The following is an 18,205-nucleotide window of genomic DNA, read 5'->3' as shown; positions in this document are numbered from 1 at the left end:
TTCTACATTGTACCTTCTGGGCTGTATCAAACTCAGCAGAAGATGAAAGGTTCTACGAAGTCTCGTACTCGGCGAAGATCACATAATAGCAGAAAATCTTCCGATGCTAAATCCTCCTTGTCTGAATCTGTGGAACTGCGGCATCTGCTGGAACTGTCGAAACATTTGTCATTGATGGCAGAGCACGAGAATCATGTTAGTGGTACAGATGATAATACTATGGACGGGACAATTCCCATACCGCAAGGTATTAGTGAGAACTATCGAGAATGTTGTCATGTTGGAACTGTTGACACTCAAAAGATGATGAGATCTCCCACTAGAGACCACCAAAAGGCAGCTGATGATTTAAGTTCACTCCCGAAACAGAAGTATCTGCAAGTACCAAGCGCATCTCTGATATTGTCACCGACATGTGGTGGTATAGAGATAAAGCCTTCGAATCATGAAATCATCGAACGAAGCCACTCTATCGACGGTCATGACACCAACGATGACCATATCATACCTGATTTTAAACTCTTTTCTTCATTATCTGGACTCAATTCTGAGACCTACGTTAGAAGAAATTTTTTGACACCTATGTTTCAAATTCTAAAGTATAAAAATTACTTGGAGTTGATTGAAAGTCAGCATGAGGCGGACGCTGTCACATACGCAGAGGTTAGAAATCAATCGTTTGGAAAATTTGTTAATAAGATATCAACAGATCAAGGCGATGTACATGGCAGGGAGAACGATGCCGATCTATATCGTCATGAAGGAATCTTGGCCTGTGAACTTTTCAGATGCAGACAGTTCTTGAGAAGGCTTCTTTCATTCGATTATTCGTCGAGCGGAAATGCTGTTCAATATCTACCCGAGGAGCTTATACAAGCGAACTTTACTAATTATGTAAGGTATCTATTACAGCTTCCGCTCACACTTCCTGACTTCTGCGAGAACCTTGATCCCATCACTGCTTCCCACTACAGATTCAAGTCATCATTACAGGAGCTAAAGGATAGACTTAACACGATAGCACAAGACGGATTTGGAAACGAAGCATTAGTCCTTCCTGGGGCCGATGTCATAGTGCAGGCGATCACTAAAGTTCTGTACGAGTATATGCTTTTGGAGCAGTATCACATTGACGTATTAGCGAAATTAGGGAAAAATGCACTTGTGGATCGCCGTATCATCAAGCTACTTTTCAATCTTTTCAGCTTGAATATGAAGCTCGACAATCCCGAGGCGATGAAGATCTTGAACTTTAATGTTTTCTTCAGCGCTCAATACTCCTGGTACCTCGCTCTTACTGTTCCGTTTGTGCGAGTGTTCGAATCTAACGTGTTTGCCAACGAGACCAAGGATTCCATGGAACATGAAGACGCGATACGAAGACTGGATTTAGAGCTTCACAAGAACTTTTTCAAGAAGCTTGAATTTGAATCCTTCGATGAGTTTGACAGCTTGACAAAAGGTGATCTCATGAAACTCAGGAGGTCTCTCGAAGGAGATCGTGCTACAGATGCCGCTTCAAAAACCTCCGAACCTTCAAACCCTCGGCACAAACCAGATAACTTTGAATATCTACAGCAAAGCATTTTCAGAATAAAGACGGAAACATTTCATGTCATACAGTCGCGAGACCTTTATTTGCAATTGAATGTTTCTAATTACAAAGAAATCATTCGTGAATTTCACCGCATTTTGAAGAAAGGTGGAATACTTGAATTACCGCTACACATACCGAGGTATACGCCTACGTGTGACACATTGACTGAGCGATACCCTGAAAGCCCTTGTGGGGCAACATACAAAAGGGATGATCACCTTATTGACGACTTTTTAAATGTACTCATTCAGGAGTTGAGCCTAGTTTTCGGTTCAAAGAATGTGATGATTGGTACCTCCTTGATTTCCGGTGACAGTAAGATGAATGCTTTTGTTTCGAATCATATCCTCCTTCGACTTCACGACATCTACGGTGATCTCGATTCATTTGTTGTCCGCTATAGAGAGCAGGAATTAAATCATGCCAAGAACGGGACATATTTTTTTTATCTTCGCTCCGAGAAGATATAAGCTGATAGGATCCATACACCACTGACTCATCGAGCGCGTTTGTAAAGTTCACATATTTCACTTAATAGAAGCAAAAGGACAAATGACTAAGGTTCACATCATTGATGTTGAGAGTGGAAATTTGAGAAGTTTGAATAATTCCATTGAGTACATTGGTGACTATGAAGTGGTTTATATTCGTAATCGCGATGATTTCAGCACATTGGACAAAGAGATCACTCATTTGATTTTCCCCGGAGTTGGAAACTTCGGTCACTTCGTGAGAGAGCTCATTAAACGGGATCTTATGGAGCCAGTTAAAAGATATGTCAACGAAGGTCGGAAGCTTATGGGAATATGTGTTGGCTTGCAATCACTATTCTCTGAATCAGAAGAAAGTGAGGGAATATGTGGAATGAGCCTCTTGGACGTGAAATTAACGAAGTTCGACACCAGTGATCCTACCTTCAAAACTAGAGGTTTACTCAAATCAGTTCCACACATAGGATGGAACACTGTCCACAGTTTGACACCTTCAAAGTCCGATAGATGCCTCTATGGAATGAATACGCAGGACAAATACTACTTTGTTCATTCTTACGCTGCTAAAGTTGATACGCCGAGGATACAGAATTTGATTTCTAAAGCGGAAGATAGTGGGTGGAGATTTGGACTCTCAAAATATGGGTCCGAAACGTTCGTAGCAGCTATTTCAAAAGGTAGCTTTTTTGCTACACAATTTCACCCCGAAAAGTCTGGCGTTGCTGGCCTTAGAGTTATAAAAGCTTTTTTGGAGGATAGTGCTGATGAAATAATAAACACCACTTCAAGCACTCCCTCTGGACTCCCATCTCGGAGGATTATTGCATGTCTTGATGTCAGAACAAACGATCAGGGTGACCTTGTGGTCACGAAAGGTGACCAGTACGATGTACGCGAAAAAAGTGGTTCTTCGGATGGGTCCGTGAGAAATCTCGGTAAGCCAGTGGAACTTGCCCTCAAGTACTATGAGCAGGGGGCTGATGAGATCACATTCTTGAACATTACCTCCTTTAGAGATTCTCCCTTAACCGATCTCCCCATGTTGGAAGTTCTCAGGCAAGCAGCAAAGAACATATTTGTTCCATTAACTGTGGGTGGTGGCATCAAAGATATGAAGGACCCCGTGAGTCAAGAAATGGTGCCCGCATTAAAAGTCGCAGAATTATATTTCGCTTCAGGTGCTGACAAAGTGAGCCTTGGATCCGAAGCAGTGACAATTGCTGAACAGTACTATCAGGCGGATAAAATTAAATCCGGATCAACTGCTATAGAGCAAATTTCACACTGCTTTGGAAACCAAGCTGTTGTCATATCGATTGATCCGAAGCGAAAATTCGTCGGCTCTCTAACGGAAACTTCCATGCAATGTATTGAGATAAGTGACCCAAGCAAATTTGGTCCCAACGGGGAAAAGTATTGCTACTATCAAGTGACTTCTCAAGGTGGTCGGAAACTTCATGAAATTGGAGCTCTTGAAGTTTGTTTAGCATGCGAGGATCTTGGTGCTGGTGAAATTTTGTTGAATTCGATAGATCATGATGGATCTAACAAAGGATTCAACTTAGAGCTTTTGAGACAGGTGAAGGAGAACGTGTCTATTCCAGTAATTGCCAGTTCGGGTGCAGGTTGTCCAAGCCATTTTGCGGAGGTATTCGAGATGGACTGTGGAATTGACGCAGCTTTAGGTGCTGGAATGTTTCATCGTGGGGACTACAAGGTTGCGGATGTAAAAAAGTACCTACTCAGTCAGGGAATGGACGTTAGGTCAGAAATGGATATGTCAATATGATGATTTTCGCAGTTAATTGCATACCGGAAATACATACTTTTTTTTCTTACTTTCCGCCTATAGCTTTTACTACTTCCTATGCAGCGCATCTAAGGTGACCCCAACACTGCTTCAGAAGTGGTTTGAAACAAATTTCTCGCACCCTGTTACCTGTTTAGTGTGAGCTGCTTGAGCTATTTTTCGATGGCTGAGGATGAGAAACGTGATCACACTCTCCCCTATCCCTTGGGCTATGAAGAGAAAAATTTAATCGAATCCATTGATGATATCAACTCCTTCAAGATCCCCTCTATATTTATACAGAATGGGCTTCTGTTATTGAAGATATCTCACAAGTCTCGCAAACGTGTCAAGCTTAAGGTTGAGCCTTCAAATTTCAAATTCGTTTATGAGTTGCCTAAAGGAAAGTCTTATGAGTTCTTGGTTGATGATATAAAAGGTCTTTTTTTTGGAAATTTGGCACTGAATTTTAGAGAAGAATTCGGCATCTCTAAAGAGTTCGAGAAGCAGTGGCTTTCAGTCACCTTCTTCAATCAATCCAAAAAGAAGCTTAAAACGCTACATTTAATCGCAGATACCATCTATGATTTCCGCAGAGTCAAGGCGATTTTTGTTGGCTTCAAAACTTTGAAAGATGACATAGCTCAAAATTTTCTAGTAAATTTGAATGAGCTTAATGATTCAACAAAAACAATGGTGATTGAAAAAGCTGATTGCACTGAAAACATTAAACGTAGCAGTCTTTCATTACATGATGTCGTCAAGTTCACACGAAGAATGAATATCAATTTGAGCGAGAGCATAATAAGTCGAATTTTCCAGGAATCGAAGAAAGTCGCTACTGACTCAACGAAAATCTTAACTTTTGATGAATTCAAAAACTTTGTCTCCAAACTCAATGACAGACCCGACGTCACAGAGATTTGGCAGGAAGCTAACGCAAATCGACCTACAATGAGTTTTGAAAATTTCAAATCCTTCATGGTGCAACTACAGCAAGAATCTCACAGTGAAGCCTCGCTTCGAAAGCATTTCAGTAAGTTTGATTATAACTCCAAAGGCTTTTGGTCTGAGCAAGACCTCAACTCTTTTTTGCTTTCAAAGTTCTCTTTTCCCGTTCGCGAGTTTAAGGAGGAGGAGGGGCCTTATTGTAGGCCCTTGAACGAGTACTTTATACTCTCTTCCCACAACACCTATCTACTAGGTCGTCAAATTATTGGGGAGTCATCCATTGAAGGTTACATAAAAGCGTTACAAAGGGGTTGTCGCTGTCTAGAGATTGACATTTGGAATAGCGGTATCGATAATGACGAGCCAATTGTCAACCATGGAAGAACGTTTACGCAAGGGATCTTGTTAAAAAACGTCGCCAAGACTATCAAAGATTATGCCTTTCAAGTTACCCCCTACCCACTAATACTTAGCATTGAGAATCACTGCACGCCTGATTTTCAAAGAAAAGCTATCACGATTTTTAGAGAGACCTTTGGGAAAACCTTGCTTACTGAGCCGTTGAATGAACTGATGACCCTCCCTAGCCCAGAGGATTTGAAAAATAGAATCCTTTTGAAAGTCAAAAGAACCGTTGCTGGCAGTGACAGAGGTTGTGATTCTTCTTTTAGTACTGGTACGTCAACAACAACGACAACAACACTGTTCAGTGACGGGAATGATACTGCCAATACAAACTTGAAGCTAAAACTTCGAAAGAAGAGTTCGACGAGATCAGTTATAAAGACTCTAAGTGATATGGCACTTTACGTCCAAGGGGTGAAATTTAGAAACTTCTCTCTCCCTGAGTCAAAAACTTTCAACCACTGTTTTTCATTGAGCGAAAAATCAATTGATAGAATGATAAAGGACGACAACAAAAAAGTTGCCGTTCTTAAACACAACCGAGGATATCTCATGCGCATTTATCCTTCCAAGTTTCGGCTCAAATCTACGAATTTTAATCCAATAATGTACTGGAGTCATGGAGTCCAGATGGTGGCAACAAATTGGCAGACTCATGACTTGGGCCAGCAACTAAACGAAGCTATGTTCAATACTCCGTTTGGCGACGGGTACGTCTTGAAACCTTCTTCGTTGAGAGTAGCACCCTCAAGGGTAAAAAGTGGCATACACAAGTGGTGAATTCTTTGAGGCGAAAAGTTTCCATCAGAATCATCAGTGCACATCAGTTACCCAAGCCGATTGACTGGCTAGGTGACATACAACCTTTTCTCAGTTTGGACATTTTTGGAGCGAGATCTGTAAATTGGTTCCCGTCTAAACCCGTCACTAAAATCATACCAGGCAATGGATTCAATCCTATTTGGAATGAAACTTTCGTGGGAGAATTTGAATTTGACGAGATTGAACTCGTGTTTCTCAAGTTAAGTGTCGCATCAGCATCCGCGCCAAATAATTACGCTGATTGTAAGGAAGTTGGTTTCATCATGCACAAAATCTGTGACCTCAAATGCGGTTATCGCTATTTAATGCTTAAGGATCTTAGTGGAGAACAATTACTTTACTCATCTGTTCTTGTTAAAATCGATATTGATTGACCCCATGTAATTGATAGTGTGTGCAATCAACATGCAGTATTCATTAGCGCAAAGGGCAAAGGAAAAAAAAAAAAAAAAAAATAAGTAGTGAAAAAGATATACTTAGTGAGGAATGCGATGAGGTTGACTGCGAACTTCACTTACTCTCTCCAATATGGGCAAAATTGATACATCGCTCAACACAAGACAACGTCATAATCCACTACACAGAGACATCGCCTCTGTAAATGGTAACTTAAAATCTAGCAGTCATGAGCAGCTGAAGGATAATCAACAACACGCTGACGGCTATCATGACGCCTCGATATCTAGAAAGATTTTATCTTTGGCGAAGAGCCAACAAGAGGAATTAGATGCCGAAGAGAATGATGATGTTTCTAGTGAAGAAGAAAGCGTTAGTGCATCTTCAGAGAGAGACAAGTATGAAGCTTTTTTGGACGATGTGGACGATCAAGATCTCGAACATGGCCTGGAAGTCAGTGATATCGAGTTTTCAAATGAGACAGATAAGGGCTTAATTGATGCTTATTTTGCTCAGACTGAGACCATTACTTTAGCAGATAAGATTATGGCAAAAATCCACGAAAGAGAATTGAAGAAAGAGGCACTCGAAAGCGAAGTGCCAGAGAGCCAGGGAGTTCTCCTTCCCCAAAAGTCATCGCTGCCTACGAGAAAATTGGACGCATTCTCTCGACTTACAAGCATGGAAAGCTCCCGAAGCTTTTCAAAGTATTACCTACCCTAAAGAATTGGGAAGACGTACTTTTTGTGACGAACCCAAGTTCTTGGACCCCACATGCTGTTTGTGAAGCTACCAAACTTTTTGTCTCCAATCTTCCATCTAATCAGGCGCAGATTTTTGTGGAAACTGTTTTGCTTCCAAAATTCAGACATTCAATCGAAGACAGCGAGACACACACTCTTGATTATCATCTATATCGAGCATTGAAGAAATCTCTTTACAAACCAGCAGCTTTCTTCAAAGGCTTCCTATTGCCGCTAGTTGATGATCAATGCACACTCCGCGAGGCTATGATCGTCGCGTCTGTTTTATCTAAAGTCTCAATTCCCGCCTTACATTCCTCAGTTGCACTCACGCAGTTAACTCAAAGAAGTTACACTCCTGCAAGAACTGTATTCGTAAGGGTTTTGATCGAAAAGCGCTATGCGCTACCATATCAAACACTAGACGACCTTGTGTTTTACTTCATGAAATTTAGAGTGAGTTCTCAAGAAGAATCTTCTCACGAAACAAACTTACCCGTTGTCTGGCACAAGGCATTTTTGGCTTTTGCTCAGAGATACAAAAATGACATCACAGAAGATCAAAAAGATTTTCTACTTGAGACATTAAGACAAAGATTTCATCATGCAATTGGTCCTGAAATTAGGCGGGAGTTGCTTTCCGGCTCTGGACGAGACGACAATAGCGTGAAACAAGCTGGTGCAATGGAAGACGCATTTTAAATCACTAAATAAACCTATTGGGACGGTTCAGATGTACGAGCCTTTGCGTCATCGCAAAGTTTATCATAGTCAGCGCTCAACACCACATACGTTTGAATACCTCCAATAAGAGTTAAAGCGACCGTAGTTCCAATCCAGAGTCCATGCAAGGATCCTTTCCAAGGGGAAAAGAAGGATAAGTAGATTGACATTGGGATTCCCACAAGATAGTATGAAATCAAGTTGACTATTCCACCAATTTTAGTCAATCCTTGACCTCTTAAACATCCAGCAGAATTAGCGTTCATCGCATCGGAAACTTGCATCAAAGCCACAAGCCACATGATTTCATGTAACAAAGAAATCACTCTTTCATCATTTGTGAAAAGGATGGCGATCGGCCTTTGCAAGGTGTACAACGCTAAGAAATTAATGAGCGAAACTGCAAACCCGAAGAGCAATGCAACTTCGCCCGTTACCTGGGCACAATGAGCGAGGCCAGCACCAAGGTAATTCGCAATCCTCGTTGATGCCGCTATACCCATTGCGAAGGGTACCTGGTAAGTGAGAGAAGCCATTGTAGAGCCTATCGATTGCGCAGCTAATTCGTAGGTCCCGAGGTAGGACGCCATAAGTGTCAAAATCTCGAAGGCAAGGAACTCGGCCTCTAACATCACCCATCCTGGGACGGCAAGACTCACCAACTTGCGCCAACCTTGAAAAGATTTGCGAAACTGAAAGCCATTCCAGCACATTGATGGATGAATACCTGTGTTGGTGGATCTTTCATCTAGAAGCATTGTTCCAATAAATAGTCCTATGGCCATCAACCAGTAATTGATTGCTACAGCTACCGGAGCCCCTAAGTAGCCGTAAAGCCTCACAAATACGATGTTCATCGCAAGATTTAAGGGTGCCGCAAAAAGCAAGACATAGGTGGCAACATGGTAAATTCCCTGAGCTTGTAGGAAGCGCTTGCCACATTCGAAAAGAACGTAGGCAGGTATACCAAAACTGATATACTTGAGATACATAGCTGCGAGGTACGCTGTTGATCTATCTGGAAGGAGGAGGGTAATCAATTGGTAACCAAAGAAAATCCATACAATGAGAAGTGGAATAATCAAGGTGAATATCAAAGCAATGCATTTCTGCATGTAATCGCCAACTAGTTGATATCTTCCAGCACCAAATGCTTGCGGGCATAGTGTATCTAAAGCAGTTGCTATCCCCTGTATGGTCGCATAACCGGTTATATTGGCTGTCATAGAGCCCATGGAGACAGCTGCTAACTCAACCGCGCCTAGGTGGCCAACACTGAAAACGGAGACGGTAGATAGGGAGTTCTGCAAAAGAAAGGTACACACAAGCGGGATGGAAGATCTTATTAATGAAGCCAATTCAAGTGATCTGCTTGTCGTCTTTAGCTTACCATTCTGCACAGCGTCCTCGAATGTCGACGCTATGTACTCATCATTGCGATTATCCACCTTAATATGATGTGATCTCAAAATCTCTCTTTCCTCATCTATAGCTATCGCTGAATAGCTAGATCCTCTACGATTTGATTCATGAGGAAATGGTGGCAAAAGAGGTTGACGTAGATCTTCGTCGTTGATTGCCAACGATTTGTCGTCAGATTGGTGCAAAAAGTCAGAGGGAACAAAAAGACCTTGTTTACCAACAGAGCCAAACACCGTAGAGGCGCGCCGCTTAGTATTGGAATGGGTCAACTGATGTGTCCATTCTGGTGACGACATGAGGTTAGGAATTTTAAATGACTGAACTTGTTGCAAGAAGCCTTCACCCGTATGCAGTACAAGACAAATATTCCGTGTAATCATTGCTGATCGTTAATATTCAAAAGAAGTTGGCCAAGACATCTCTTTGTGGCAACATCGTCTTGTAATATTGTGGAAAAGGTGCCATCCCTTAAAGGTTCTGGTAAAATTGACGATAACGCTTTCCGTGCTTCAAGGTTGTCTGAAAGTCGCATGTAACAACGGACCACATGCTTTAGCAAGCGGCCGGAGCTCCCTGAAGGTGCCTGATTAGTTCCTAAACTGCTCACAGTATTCAGGTGCTGTTCTGGCTGTCCGATGTGAGTCGAGTTTCCCGCTGACACGCTTAATTGGTCTATCATCTTGGACAAGACCGATGCAACAGTATGGAATCTTTCATACGTCGTGCAAATATAAGAAAGCCCTTGATCGTCAAGAAGGATCTTTTGTAATATGAAAATAGCCACCGTTTTGGAGAGCTCCGAAGATATTTCCATAATATTCAAGCAGAGAGGAACAATTTCAGTCGTCAATAAAAAGTTGATTACCTCCGGTGTGTCATTTTTTACTAATGCCCCTATCACACCTAAACTCGTGAGTCGTAAATATTCAAACGATCTTTGGCGAGCGTTGGTCGAAAGAAATGGGTATAGATAAAGCGGCATGTTAGCATTAAGGAATGCACCTCTTGTCTGAGCATTTGACGCAACACATTGCAACAATGCAAGAGCGTTGCAAACTCTGTTGGAAACTGAGGCTGTTAATACCGGAGGATTGAGAAAGGGGTAGACTGAGATAATCTCCTCCAACAACGCCGTCATAACACCGAAGGAGTTCCATAACACCAACGCTAGATCATCGTACTGCTCTCTCTTCTTTCCCAACTCCAATAGAGCCCTCTCACGATTCGTACCGGTCACAAGCTCAGTGATCCATTGGTAGATGTGTTTGTCATTAAGGGCCTTGGATCTTGAGCCATCACTTGGTGGCAGAGATGAGTGAACCTGAACCTTCGACATGTTGAAGTGTCTTCAATGCGCGTCGGTGAGGTTGCGTGAAGAAGTTGGAGTGAGGAACGATGCAGTAGGTAGTGCAAACGCCAATTCAGACCCCCCCCCCGTAGCTATGATGGGGTTGAGCCGTTGAAAACGCTGTCTTGCATTAATCACTTTATAATACCCCCCTTTGGGATATATGAAGAATTCTATTGGCCGAAGTTCTTTGCATAAGAAGAGGTGAGAAGAGGGTCTTTCATCATTAGACTCTATACCTGTAAGTAGTCGGACGAAATGCTTTTATGAAGTAAGCTAAAATAAAATTTCGCTAGGGACGGAGTGAACTTTGCATCGAGGAGTAAAACTTGCATATACGGTATTTTCTTATATATGACCGATACACCAAATCGCGACTAGACTACTTTAGCTGCCATGTCCGATACTGACTTCGTTACAATCTTTCAAACACCGTTACATTGCAAGACTTGCATTGAAACCGTTGATGATGCACTCAAAGAAGTAAGTGGCGTCAAGAACGTTGATGTGGATTTACAAGCGCAGAGAATCGCAATTAAGGGCAGTGCTCCTCCTTCAGCAATTGTGAAAGCGTTGAGCAATATTGGTAAAGATGCAATAATAAGAGGCAGTGGAAAGCCTGATTCTGCGGCAGTTTGTATCTTGGAGTCTTTTCAACCGCAAGACCTGGATAAGCCGGTAAAAGGTCTTGCTAGGATTGTTGAAGTAGCCCGCGACCAAGTCGTCGTGGATTTAACAGTCAATGGTGTCAAACGAGGTTTTTATTTTCCTCTGATTAGAAGTACTGGTGATCTTAGTCGTGGCCCACTATCCACTGGCTCTGTACTTCAAAAGCTCGCGCAGTTCGAAGCATGCGAGTTTGATAAGACCGAAATGAAGTCTGAACACCGGGATTCAGCCGAAATGTTTGCTGGTCACACATTCATTAGTGCAAATTTGAGCGTAAAGGACTTGATAGGTAGAAGTATGGTTCTATCAACAAACGAAGATCAGGTAAACAAGCACGATATTTGCGGAGTGATTGCACGCAGCGCAGGGGCTTGGGAGAATGAAAAGGTCGTATGTAGCTGTTCTGGAAAGGATCTCTGGCAAGAGAGGCAAGATGCTATCAGACAAGGCATACTGAGCTGAGTACCTTTTCTGAATACATCGTCCGTGTATACAGTTAAAAATCGATTTCAACACCGCGATATCACCTAATTATCCACAACCCCTGCTCTCTTTCAACTGCGATACACAGTCCACTGGCCATGAACTACCTTCCCCACGGAGACACGCCTCTCACGAAAAAGGATTCTCATCTTCTTGAAATCCGTCGCGTGCTCCTTGAACAGAAGGAATCGTTGACATCGAGGCGGTCTCTTCTGATCAAGATCTCGAGTTTTCCGAATAGCACTACCCTAAGCTCGGTTTTTCTAGTGCTTCAAGAGGTTCTTCTCGAGCTTAACTCATACATTGAGCGTCTTCTGTTGGCCGATAACAAGATGGAACAGCTTCCTGATGAGCTTCTCAATGTTTGCGACGATCGCTTGAAGGTTCTAGATCTCCATTGTAATGATTTACAAGAGTTTCCAGTCATGATTTGCACTTGTTTTCCAAGGCTCGAGTTCCTCGATGTATCTAGCAATAGGCTCAAAGGACTTCCGCCTCAAGTGTCCTTGTTAGCAGACTTGCGTGTATTACATCTATCCAACAATAACTTCTCGTATCTCCCGCCTACCTTAGGAGAGCTTATATCCTTAGAGCGATTGACAGTCTCAGGAAATCCTCTAGTTATTCCCTCGCAACAGACCTTCCAGTCTCTTGAAAAAGATACGAACCGCTTGAAAGCGTATTTACTTTCTAATTCTGTTATTTTAGAACAGAACATTAACCAACAAGTCAATAAACTGAAGCCAACGTCTCTTTCAGCGATGAGATCCAGATCTGTATCGGATACTAGATCCAAAAGCTCCAAGGCATCGAGGCGAATGGGATTAATTATAAATAAAGCTAAGAACCCAAATTCCAAAGACATGTTGCACAAGAGCGATGAGCCCAACGATACATCAGATTACAATCATGCAAAAAGTCACCTGGATGGTCAAGAGGCCCAACTGCCGATGAAAGTATCTTCTCCATCTAGAACTAGACTGCGACAGAATACGATGATCGAAATCAACGACATGCTTCAGCAGCCCGAGTTAAGCGACACGGAGTATAAATCCGGGGCATATTTCAGACGTCTTTCCACTTTGCAGGAAATACCATACGGGGATGCTGGCAAAGATCTAGCCAAGGTCGATCGACTCTCTGAAATCACGAAGGCTCCCGAGCTTCTGACAAATTCTTCACCGAAGTTGCCAGGGTTAAATCGTAATCTCACAACTACAGGCTCAAGCTCCATCGCGAACGAGACCCAAGGGACTGGAAATCTTGCTGGGACAGAGCCGAGCACCTTGGAGTTGACGTGTATTTTGAAGATAGCACGAAAGATTTTGTTCGCTTTCAGTGAATTCCATTCGTCGATTAAAAGATTGACAGGCTTTTGCATCGATCGAAAAGTTGCAGCGAAGACCATCTCCTTGCTTCACAATTCAAAAAGTGACATTGATACTTTAGTCGAGAATATGGAAAATGCCGAAGAACGAAAGGAAGAGAACAGTGATCTTTTCGGAGCTGTGGCAGGCTGTGTGCAATCATTTAAACATATTTTACTGTTTTTGATTGAAAATTTTGCGTTTTTCGTGGCTCGGATCGATGTTTGCTTTGTAAGGATGGTCTATTTGACCATATTCGGTGCATTTAATGAATTACAAAACGCACATAAACTCTTGAACCCGAGTGTTAAACATCAGAGTCATAAATCGCAAGGCATTACCGCTGACATCAGGGCCAAGCTTCTGGTTGCAAGTCAGATTCCAGAATTTCATGGTGAAGGAGCTAAAGAAAGTCAGATGAACCACTCGCACCTTCATATGGCTGAAAGTGGTCTATCAATTGATGAAGCTGATGACAGGCTTTATGACTCAATCCAAGTAGCTGTGGCTAGTGCCCAAGTTGTTTTCAATGAGTTAACTAAAGCCATAAACAAAAGCGCTGTGGCCTCCACCAATAATGGTCCGCAAGTAATGAATACCACAGTTGCATCGAAATTCAAGGATTTAACTAACACATGCATGCTATTGATGGAGATTACAAAACGACTTTCTGCGAAGCTTCCAAGCGTCAGGAGCACACACGCCCTACAAAGTAAAAAGTCTTTTTGGGACGATATTAATGCCTTTTTAAAAGCAATCATCCAGACATTCTCATCGGTCAAACTCATCATGAAAGATGCTCCGATATTGAACGAGGTGCGTCAATCGATGGCAAATCTCACGAGAGCTACGAAAGAGCTAACCATTCTTCTTGAAGCATCCTCCTATAGTAGCTTCTCAGATGCCAATCAGGCTACGTCTGTCGCTTGGAACAATTCGCATACAAATTTAGCACATTACGGCAATCTGTCGGCGCCTGTGAGGACACCGCTCGTCGCTACCGTCGGCGCTGCTGCTGCTCAGGCCATAATGCCTGGAAATGATGGCCAGTCCAGCTCTTTCTTCCCGCCAATGACAGGAGATCCTTCCGCCACTAGTTCAGGTACGACAATGGATCATAACTACTTCACTTACACAGAGTAATTGTTAAGTTAGTGCAATGATAGTGTAACTTTTAAAGCGGATAGTGGGATAGTTAGTTAGCTCATTTTCACATCCAATAAAATGGCGACTTTGGTGATGGCCATTTTTATACGATCATACAGTTGAGTCAGCGAAAGGTGGAAATTTTTGCAAGGACCATTTTATAAATCATTAGTAGAAAAAACCATAAAAGTTCCGCTAATGCATGCCGAGTACCTGTTTGTTACAAAATTGTATGATTCCGAGACGAGAGTCAAATCTAATGCAAACAGTCCCCGGAAATACCGCGGCACCATGTACGGTGCACCGATGTTGTCCAGAGGAAGGAGAGTTCCGCGGCGGAGCCGCGGGAGCTTATCTAACCATAGTTTATATAAGCTGCTGCCAATGAATGCACAATTAATACTTCAGAAGCAATGTCAAAATTAACGATCACACCCTCGGCAACCAATTTTGGTTGTTCTTTGAAATTACCATCCTATGCTCAAAATGACCCTAGCTTGTTGAACGAGGAAGACTTCAAGCTTCTTCATGACGCTGTGCTCACTTATCTTGTAGCAGTCATTCCTAACCAAGAAACCTTGAGCCCCAGAGCCAGTACAGACTTACTCAAAGGTTTGATGAGCTGATTTCAAACCCTGAAAATGGTAACGCGGGATACGGACATGGGAAAGAGTTTCGCCATGACAACTCAGTGTTGAAAAAAGACGGGTGCTCGGTTAAGTCTCAGCCACAAGTTCAAATCCTTGGGCAGGGAACCTTTGCAGCTGACGAGCCAGGAAACGAAAATGGAGAAGACATCGTCTTAACTCACCCGTCGCATACCACTTTTCACAGCGACCCGCTTACCCCAGAACAGATTCAAATTGAGAAACGGACTCGTTTCTATAGATGGCATATTGATTCAGCCTTATACGGCCTCTCCCCACCCAAGGTTACTACTTTACTAGGAATCAAGGTGCCACCTGCAACACAAACGCAAACTATTGATTATGACGATGGTTCTGGTGACAGATTGGAAATTCTGCAAGGAGCAACATGCTTCGTTAGTGGGAATGAGGCATTCGAGAGGCTCTCGGAATCAGAGAAGGAGTTCGCTCTTAACTCAGTCGTTGAATATGCGCCTCATCCATATATCTTTATCTCTCCGGCAAAAGCAACTAAGGACGGTTTAACAATGGTTTCTGAGGGAAAAGAAACACCGCTTGCAGAGTTGCCTGAATGGGAAGAAGCTAAAGTGAAAAAATTACCAATGGTATGGACTAATCCCATTACGAAGAAGCATCACTTACAAGTACATGGTTGCTGTCTTTATAAGATCCATACAAAGCAGAATGGACGTGTGGTGTCCTTGGGATTGGAGGATGCACGTAAGAAGGTCCACTCGATGATGAGGCCGGCAATCTCTCCGCCAAATATTCTAGCCCATTCATGGGCGCAAGGAGACCTTGTGATGTTTTACAACAGGGGAGTTTGGCATTCTGTGACAGGAGAGTTCAAGGGTGTAAATCAAGGTCAAGATGAAAAACGCCTTATGCATCAATGCAATATTGCTAGTTCTATAGATCCTGTCACAGTTTTTTGAAAGGCCAGTTCATTCGTTGGCCATCCTGTGACCAGTTTATAGTTACTTTATGAAGCTGTTCTACTGCCTAATCCAAAAAACCGTAGGATGTACTGGTGTACGTATAAATCTCAGAGATTTGGAAAGACCGAGAACCCAAAGGATGGGTCAGTTCACGACATTGGCGACCTGTAATTTAAATCAATGGGCCCTTGATTTTGAAGGTAATCGTGATAGGATTATTAGGAGCATTGAAATTGCCAAAGAACGCCATGCAAAACTTCGAGTGGGACCAGAATTAGAGATAACAGGTTATGGTTGCTTGGATCATTTTGACGAGAACGATGTATTCAATAATTCGTGGCATATTTATGGAGAAATTTTGAAGCATCCATCTACTTCTAATATTATTCTCGATATTGGAATGCCCGTTCTTCACAAGTCCAACCGTTATAACTGTAGAATGATCAGTTACAACGGCCAAATACTCTTGATTAGACCGAAGTTGTACCTCGCAAACAACGGAAACTATAGGGAGATGAGGTACTTTTCACCTTGGCTTCGTCCAAGGCATCATGAGGTTTTTCAATTGCCTGAGTGCATCAAGTGTATCACTGGTCAATCTGAGGTTCCTATCGGTGATTGCGTAATTCAAACAGATGATACCAGAATTGGAGCAGAAACTTGTGAGGAGCTCTTTACCCCACAATCTCCTCACATAAGTATGGCTTTGGATGGAGTCGAAATTTTCACGAATTCGTCTGGATCGCACCACGAACTCAGAAAACTAGACACGAGATTGGAGTTGATTTCCGAGGCAACGAAAAAGTGTGGGGGAGTCTACTTGTATGCCAACCAGAGGGGTTGTGATGGTGATCGTCTTTACTATGATGGCTGCGCTTGCATTATTGTCAACGGAAAAATGGTTGCCCAAGGAAGCCAGTTCTCTCTCAAAGATGTTGAGGTTGTCACTGCTACAATCGACCTAGATGATGTCAAGGCCTATAGGAACCAAAAATCTGCTGCATTACAATCTGTGGCACTGTCAACAGCATACCACTCCATACCAACTCATTTCAAGATAGCTTCGAATACCGACGTCCTAAACAGTGAAGTGAGAGCTTCCGGACAGCTAGGTATTAAGTATCATGCTCCTGAGGAAGAGATCGCCTTAGGTCCAGCGTGTTGGCTCTGGGATTATTTACGACGTTCAAGAACTGGTGGATTTTTCCTTCCTCTTAGTGGTGGAATAGACTCATGTGCTACTGCTGTCATTGTGCACTCAATGTGCCGTTTAGTATCATCAGAAATAGATGATGGAAATGAGCAGGTCCTCGATGACCTCAGAGCGCTAATTCATGATGAGGGCTTGAACTCTGTGACGCCCCAAGAGGTGGCTGCTAAACTATTTTATACCTCGTTCATGGGAACATCTAATTCATCGCTAGAGACCCGTGAACGAGCAAGAGATTTGGCACATGAAATTGGATCAAATCATGTAGATTTGAATATGGATAGCCTCGTCTCAGCAGTCATCAAGGTATTTGAGGTTGCCACCGGTCGTCGTCCAATCTTCAAGGTTTTTGGCGGAAGCCAAACGGAAAATCTAGCATTGCAGAACATTCAAGCGCGATTACGTATGGTTTTAAGCTACTTATTCGCTCAGCTTTTGCCATGGACAAAGAACAGAGTAGGTGGACTACTTGTACTCGGCAGCGCAAATGTTGACGAGTGTTTGAGAGGCTATCTTACAAAATATGATTGTTCAAGCGCTGATATAAATCCTATTGGCGGGATCTCAAAAACTGATCTCAAGAAGTTCATAAGTTGGGCAAGTGCTAAATTTTCATTGCCTATACTTCACAAGTTTTTAGAGGCTACTCCAACGGCTGAGCTTGAGCCAATCACTGAGGATTATGTTCAGTCTGACGAGATAGATATGGGAATGAGTTATTTGGAGCTTTCACGCTTCGGTAAGTTACGGAAAGTTGAAAACTGTGGGCCCGAGTCGATGTTTGTTAAGTTGTATCATGAGTGGTCGCAACCTCCTTTTAACTACTCAGCTGCCACAATTGCAGATAAGGTCAAGCGATTTTGGTTTTTTTACGCAGTTAACAGACACAAGATGACCACTATGACACCCTCGTATCACGCTGAGCAGTACTCACCAGATGATAACAGATTTGACTTGAGACCGTTTTTGATAAATCCAAGGTTCCCATTGGCGAGCAAGAATATTGATCAGCTCGTCAAGAATATTGAGAAATTTGAAGGTAATTGATTAAATCAGAA

The 18,205-nt window shown here is 42.6% G+C and overlaps 7 protein-coding genes across 7 annotated transcripts; 5 read left to right on the top strand and 2 right to left on the bottom strand. All coding sequences in view use genetic code 12, as the record gives it.

Moving 5' to 3' along the window:
• Nucleotides 1–582: 582 nt before the first annotated feature.
• On the top strand, nucleotides 583–2,067 carry CXQ87_004484 (uncharacterized protein; the record flags this gene model as incomplete). Its single annotated transcript, XM_025482923.1, has 1 exon — nucleotides 583–2,067. The coding sequence occupies one exon, from the start codon at nucleotides 583–585 to the stop codon at nucleotides 2,065–2,067; it is 1,485 nt and encodes a 494-aa protein (XP_025337866.1).
• An 82-nt stretch (nucleotides 2,068–2,149) lies between these two features.
• HIS7 (imidazoleglycerol-phosphate synthase) lies at nucleotides 2,150–3,877 on the top strand (the record flags this gene model as incomplete). Its single annotated transcript, XM_025482922.1, has 1 exon — nucleotides 2,150–3,877. The coding sequence occupies one exon, from the start codon at nucleotides 2,150–2,152 to the stop codon at nucleotides 3,875–3,877; it is 1,728 nt and encodes a 575-aa protein (XP_025337865.1).
• A 183-nt stretch (nucleotides 3,878–4,060) lies between these two features.
• PLC1 (phosphatidylinositol phospholipase C) lies at nucleotides 4,061–6,013 on the top strand (the record flags this gene model as incomplete). Its single annotated transcript, XM_025482921.1, has 1 exon — nucleotides 4,061–6,013. One exon carries the CDS (start codon nucleotides 4,061–4,063, stop codon nucleotides 6,011–6,013), a length of 1,953 nt encoding a protein of 650 aa, XP_025337864.1.
• Nucleotides 6,014–6,583: 570 nt separating this feature from the next.
• ENP1 (snoRNA-binding rRNA-processing protein) lies at nucleotides 6,584–7,174 on the top strand (the record flags this gene model as incomplete). The annotated part of the gene is made up of 1 exon (XM_025482920.1): nucleotides 6,584–7,174. One exon carries the CDS (start codon nucleotides 6,584–6,586, stop codon nucleotides 7,172–7,174), a length of 591 nt encoding a protein of 196 aa, XP_025337863.1.
• A 736-nt stretch (nucleotides 7,175–7,910) lies between these two features.
• On the bottom strand, nucleotides 7,911–9,635 carry CXQ87_004480 (uncharacterized protein; the record flags this gene model as incomplete). The annotated part of the gene is made up of 1 exon (XM_025482919.1): nucleotides 7,911–9,635. One exon carries the CDS (start codon nucleotides 9,633–9,635, stop codon nucleotides 7,911–7,913), a length of 1,725 nt encoding a protein of 574 aa, XP_025337862.1.
• An 80-nt stretch (nucleotides 9,636–9,715) lies between these two features.
• Nucleotides 9,716–10,675, bottom strand: CXQ87_004479 (CCR4-NOT core subunit; the record flags this gene model as incomplete). The annotated part of the gene is made up of 1 exon (XM_025482918.1): nucleotides 9,716–10,675. The coding sequence occupies one exon, from the start codon at nucleotides 10,673–10,675 to the stop codon at nucleotides 9,716–9,718; it is 960 nt and encodes a 319-aa protein (XP_025337861.1).
• Nucleotides 10,676–11,083: 408 nt separating this feature from the next.
• On the top strand, nucleotides 11,084–18,194 carry CXQ87_004478 (glutamine-dependent NAD(+) synthetase; the record flags this gene model as incomplete). Its single annotated transcript, XM_025482917.1, has 6 exons — nucleotides 11,084–11,372; nucleotides 11,960–13,359; nucleotides 13,927–14,345; nucleotides 14,849–14,888; nucleotides 14,936–15,586; nucleotides 16,218–18,194. 6 exons carry the CDS (start codon nucleotides 11,084–11,086, stop codon nucleotides 18,192–18,194), a joined length of 4,776 nt encoding a protein of 1,591 aa, XP_025337860.1.
• Nucleotides 18,195–18,205: the final 11 nt, after the last annotated feature.

This window comes from Candidozyma duobushaemuli (assembly GCF_002926085.2).
Source record: "Candidozyma duobushaemuli strain B09383 chromosome Unknown E_B09383, whole genome shotgun sequence".
In the NCBI taxonomy this organism is placed as follows: domain Eukaryota; kingdom Fungi; phylum Ascomycota; class Pichiomycetes; order Serinales; family Metschnikowiaceae; genus Candidozyma; species Candidozyma duobushaemuli.
Note: the sequence above shows the minus strand (reverse complement) of the source record. Positions and strands in the feature narration are given on the sequence as shown.